At 38.2% G+C, this 6,000-nt stretch overlaps 1 protein-coding gene across 1 annotated transcript in view; it reads left to right on the top strand.

Annotated features, from left to right (window-relative positions):
• The first annotated feature begins 4,759 nt into the window (after positions 1-4,759).
• LOC144433956 (integrin alpha-8-like) overlaps positions 4,760-6,000 on the top strand; it is a 73,791-nt gene continuing 72,550 nt past the window's right edge. Inside the window, exon 1 of the mRNA XM_078122372.1 lies at positions 4,760-5,080. Within this exon, the coding sequence (XP_077978498.1) occupies positions 4,920-5,080 (161 nt within the window). The 5' untranslated portion in view covers positions 4,760-4,919. The remainder of the gene's footprint in view (positions 5,081-6,000) is intronic.

Below are 6,000 nucleotides of genomic sequence, written 5' to 3'. Positions count from 1 at the left end.
GATTCGTAATGAAATAAACGAGTGGATGGATGGGAGGCGTAAAACGGTGCGTAAACGGTGCCGTAAAACAGGCCATGGTTTGCGACGATGTTTAGTAGGTGTTAATGGGACTATGGATGGGTGGATTAGAGTGAATATAAATGTACAAGAACTGAAGAAAAGAGGGAACAATGAGCATGAAGAGAAGAAGGAAACAATAAAGGAATTCACCAAATAAATTGCCAAGTAAAGGGTTCTGTCATGAGAAAACATTAGGTATTCTAATCACGGAGAGAAAGGCATATAAACGGATGCAACGGTGAATGGCACAGGTTGTTCTTTATATACATTGTGACTGTTCAAGTCAGGATTATTATACATCACGTAATTATAAATAAGTGTAAATACGTACCAATAACAATCTTAAGACGTAGGACTAGTTCTTGAAATATTGTTTCCTGTATACCAGATAAACCGGAAAGTCAAGATTTTAGGGCGCCTTCAGTAACTGCATGGGGGGGGTGACCCTCCCCGATTCTGTCATGCTAAAAAGTGGGTCTCCCTCAACTTTCTTTATCTAAAACATGACGACCTCTCCTGTTAAAGTAGTTGAGTCCCAGAATAATTGGTAAGAATTTAATCCCACCGCTGTCACCATGTTGAAAGTTTTAAAGGCATTGATTGCATTTCCTTCCCACTACTACCACCATGTGAATGTGTACGAAGGCACTGCATTAATCAATACCTGTATTTGGAACTCATTGGCTGAGCTCAAAGACATAACTCCCAATGGTTAGATTGGTGAACTCCCACGTCGTTGACACCGACTCTCGACTATTACAACGTGTAAAATTACCATGGTTCTACCATGGAAGTATCACCTGTGGTTCTACGGAATACCAGGTGAAGTTTGATTAAACAGGTAGCTCTGTCTATTATTCAACATCCCTGGAAACCTAGACACGAAATCGTCATTTCCTGTGACAACAAAGAGTTGGTCACCATGGTAATAAATTATGAAAGGATCGACGTCATCTTCATCCGGTATTATATGTAACGTTAAGACATAGACAAGGAAAAGAGGGTTATACGTGTTGTATACGTGTTCGACGGTGGTAGTAAATAACCATACACATACTGTTGACGTGATGGTACTGAGGTATCACGAGATATCGGTGATTAATGTCACCTAGAATTCCAAATACACTTCATCACTGAGGACTTTCGGGAGGTTTCTTGTCAAACGTTCTTTATCTTTACGGTATACTCGTACGGAATAACTAATGATTTAAAGTCAAGTATGCACGCTCGGCTGTCAACACGAGTATGACAAACTACTAGTATATATACTGACTGTATAGTTTAATTCCTGACGACCGTATCCGATTTTACATTACGTTATCTTCAAAAAAAATCGGAACACGGTCGCCAAGAACTAGACTATATCCTGCAAGGCGCGTGAGGTTTAGGTAAAGCATTGAACATGTTGAAGTATGGCACTGGGTAAAGTTTTTTATCACAGGCACTCGAATCAATGTGTGTGATTTTAAAAAAAAATGACTTATTTACTATACATATTTAAACAAAAAATCATACACGTTGATTCGAGTGCCTGTGGTTTTTATGCATTATTACAATGTAGATATACGGTATAATTGCGCAACTTATAGACGTTATCAATTGAAAATGTTGTCTCTAGGTTTGAACTTAAATTACTTTTCATGTCCTAAACATAACTTTAAAACAACAACAACAACAACAACAACAACAACGACGACGACGACGACAACAACAACAACAACAACAACAACTTATAATGTCAATATTGAGCGTCTCAAACTTCTTGACAGAACCATATGGTGCGATTCCACCTTCTTGATAGCACAATGATAAAGTTCTTCCGTTGTTTTGGGTCTTCTGTGACCTTACTATAAAGAACAGATTGAATGTTCTATTTTCAACACCTTATCTCCGGGCGCTCACCTCACCTACCTTACCTATTTTTAGCAATTTCCACCCTAACGCGTCTTTTTGGTAATAAGTAATGATTAACAGGACGTTCCTGATAATTTGGGAGTAGCAGTACATCAATTACTATTTGTTCTTCTATTGTTATTGCTTTTTGAGTTCAAGTTATTGACATGTTAGCTTTATAACTTCCGCCACAATGTAACACGTGACGCAACACCTGATCATTGTACAGGTAGTTGTCCTTACTTCCGGTATCGTCAGAGGTGAACGGAAAGGGTGGTGTATTTTTGTAAACTTTGGATTACTAGCACCTTCAAGTAATTACACAAAAAGATAATGCATTCTTCACATCTGACTAAACAAATGTCATTTCACCTGCTGCCAAAAGGACATCGGAAAGACTTTAAAACTGTGATCAAACAGTAGTTGTTGTTTGCCATGTTTTGTTTGTTTTACACTTTTTTGACGAACACCTGTTCTTAGGAAAGTAGGATTACGATAATCCCGGAATTTCAGCTTTCAGATGGTTTACAGAGAAAGTAGCGGCCGATACGCATCCTCCCTAAAATAGCCATGGTCTTCTTTTCTCCGAACTATATACGACACTGTTCTTTAGAATCCATTGTATTTACACAATCGTCAAGGTTGACGACCCCCTTACTATTCTAAAGTTCATTCCATTCATCTTTATTTACTGTACAATTGACAAGTCATGTAGTGACATCATAATAGCTGGGTTATAGACGTACGGTAGTAACGCTTACTGTTGGATTAGTGGCTACTGTCTAGTTTGATTAGAAATAGCTTGATGGCCGACGGAAAATTGTCCCAGGCTAGATCAGAACAAATGAACATCTCACAGTTTTTACCGTAATCAGTCCCGCGGGCACCAAGTCACAGCCTTCGGAAAGAATCCATTCAAACATCAAATTGTCATTAATCGTTACACAACAATTTGAATATACCAAAATTATTTATGAAGAAAAATGGAATAAAACGTTTTAAAACTAAAGAATCTATGAAGCTAGAAAAGAGCATGTTAGCTGATGTACTTTTAGTCTTGGAGACATTTGCATATTTTAAAAAACAAACATTACCGAAGGAAAACACCACTCCAAGAAAAAAAAATCATAAGCTATGGGTTCTGGATAATCCTTTCATGATTTTACATCACCTACAATTACAATTACCTGCAATTTTCAGACAATCATCATGTTGATCTTGTGCCTTTATATGGTATCTTTGCTGTGTGGGACATTGCATGAAAATCAGGCCATTGGTTTCCACAAAGTATTCATTTACAGGTGCCTTCTTTGTCACAAAATACAATATAATTGGCAAATATACACGTAATTGATAGGATCGGTAACACATGAACAGTGACTGGTGCAAGCAGTTAATTGACAGTTATAGACCATTCTTCATACATGCGATCGATAGCTATGCTGGGAATACAAAACAGCAACATGGAAGTATAATATATATCGGTGAGATGATAACATATAAATTTCTTGTGCAAAAAAAAGACCGGAAAAGGCCCAACGTGATATTCCTGTAACCCCCAAATTACGAATGGGGATACAACTTACAAGTGTGTTTCAACATCGAGATGCAGATAACAGATATTGAAAAAAAATACCTTCCTTGTCTCAGAATTGCGAATATCGTAAGGGTTATTAGTTGTCTATCTTGTTGTAATGAACGCCACCCCTCGTCTGAAAACAGCTGGATATGTATATAAACATGGACTATATAGACTACGTTTATTTGTCTACGTTTGCTATTCAGTGCCGTTGACGTAGGAGGTGTTGGTTTACATGTTACTCATCCTACAAACCACGACGGGATGTTATGGAGTTCCTCTTGCCGGGTGTCTTTATAATATCCGTTATTAGGTAACATTACACAAATTAGCCATCGTAATACCGGACACTAGTTGAATTTAGAAAGAACACGCTAGCCTAGTATACACGGTACTGATACGCATATATGGAAAGATTAAACCATGGCAGTAGAGTCTATGCCGTGGACTTGTGTAGGGTCTATGATTCAACCTTCTCCGCTGAATAACTTCTTCCAAAGACCGTCTATTTAACGGACAGTGCCAAGTAAATAACTGATCTAGATATCTCTAATGAATACTTTGCGTAATGGTCGATAATAGTAAGAGTGTTAATTGCTACTAGTGTATTATCTCAACATGCGTACGTCTTTATTTGTCACTGAAAAAACGAAAGTTATGTGAAAGCCAACAACTGAACAATTTTCCATGACAAAGGCTAGTATACCAATGCTCGAGGTGTTTCGGCTATGGAAGACGCTCTAGAGCGAAGGCATGAAATTAATACCACCGACTCTGCACACACAAAAATGTACTGTTGCATAGAGTTCGGAATGTTTAGTTATTACAGGTGAGTTGTTAAAGGTACTTTTGTCAATAAAAGTCGCTATAAATGTTTTAAAACTTCCACAATTTACTTGAAATACGCATGTTTATTCAAAAATACGAGTCCAGCGGAAGGTGGTCATTTAACTTTCGACCTTCCACTGGACGCTCCCATCCCGAATGTGTCACCCCTTTTGGTTACCCCACGAATGAATGCCAACAAAGACGAAAGACCACCTAAGTTACTATTGCGAAGTCGTTGCTTTGTTAAGAGTGGTGAGCGTGTATGGTGTGAACAAAGCGTAACGAATCAACTGTGTGTAGCTAAGGGAGTAGTAACAGGAAGTAAGTTACCCGTGAAGTATCGGAATGATTTCCATATATGTCAACATGTTGCCGCCCACTGGCCCGCGATAGTACGATAACGATAGAGTGTCTCATTCATTCGACTAGTCTTACCCAAATCATATGGTATCGCTCGCGTCAGATAGACTATCGCGTTTAAAACACAGTACACATAGGATAACACAGTGCTGAAGTTGTTTAACTCAAAACTCTGTTTTGGAATTTTTTCGCGGACACAATGATACACAAGGAATATTCGTTGCTTTGGATTTTGTATACGCTGGGAGCTGTTGTTCGAGCTTTCAACATTGATGTGCTTTCACCGGTGGTACGTTCAGGACCAGACAATAGTATGTTTGGTTTTGGTGTCTCGGTCCATAGGTATGACGGTACGAACTGGTAAGTTTATTCGAATGTTTATGTTTTCTTTTGTCGACTAGTTTATATATGTATATCTCTATATCTACAAAGTCCAGCCTATGTCAGCCAACAGTTGGTGAGCTAAATAGGATGCCAACATAGTTTTCTTCCCCGGGTTTCTTCCATGTTCTTCTCCGGGTTTCTTCCATGTTGTCCTGGCATTTTGTACCAGTTTTCCAGCTTTGGCGCAGTGTCTTAGCTCTGCAATCAATATTTTTTACGAGAACTCATTCTTATTCATATACATGTTATACCTTGCACATATGTGTCAACAGGGTAAAACTTCTTTCTGCACATATTGCATAACATAACTCATCATTCAGCGGCTGACACCAAATTTAAGTACTAGCTAGATCAGAATGAACGCGGAGGGGTCTTGTTAGTATGCATCGTTGTAAGATCGTGGCTAATGTTTTAAGCATTTAATGACGTGAATATTAATTGGTGCAAATAGTATTTTCGACAGGTAATAAATTATCATGACATTTTATTACGTTGATAGGCTCGACATCTTGGGCGTCTGAGCAAAAAAACAACAACAACAACAAAACAGTACGTGTTAGACTTTACAATTATACCAGAAACAATCGTCTTTCGTACCATTACACACCTCGTCGGCTATCAAAAATATCTCCTCTCCACTCTTGTAAAACAGACAAATCATCTCCGATAATCTGTCGGACTTGTTGGCAAAGATGAGATATTGTCACCATGGCAACGAGACATGCCTAAGCCTAGATGTGGGAAGTGGTGTGACATATGGCTGCCTTATAAACTATAAAACACAATATTACATTAATGACATTACTAGTTAAAGTGCATTGCATCTATTTGGATCCATGAGGAAAAAATACGATGTATTAAATGTCAGTGTTCTGTGCATTGATGATATCAAAATG

Source organism: Glandiceps talaboti, chromosome 4, assembly GCF_964340395.1.
Source record: "Glandiceps talaboti chromosome 4, keGlaTala1.1, whole genome shotgun sequence".
Taxonomy (NCBI): Eukaryota; Metazoa; Hemichordata; class Enteropneusta; family Spengelidae; genus Glandiceps; species Glandiceps talaboti.
Note: the sequence above shows the minus strand (reverse complement) of the source record. Positions and strands in the feature narration are given on the sequence as shown.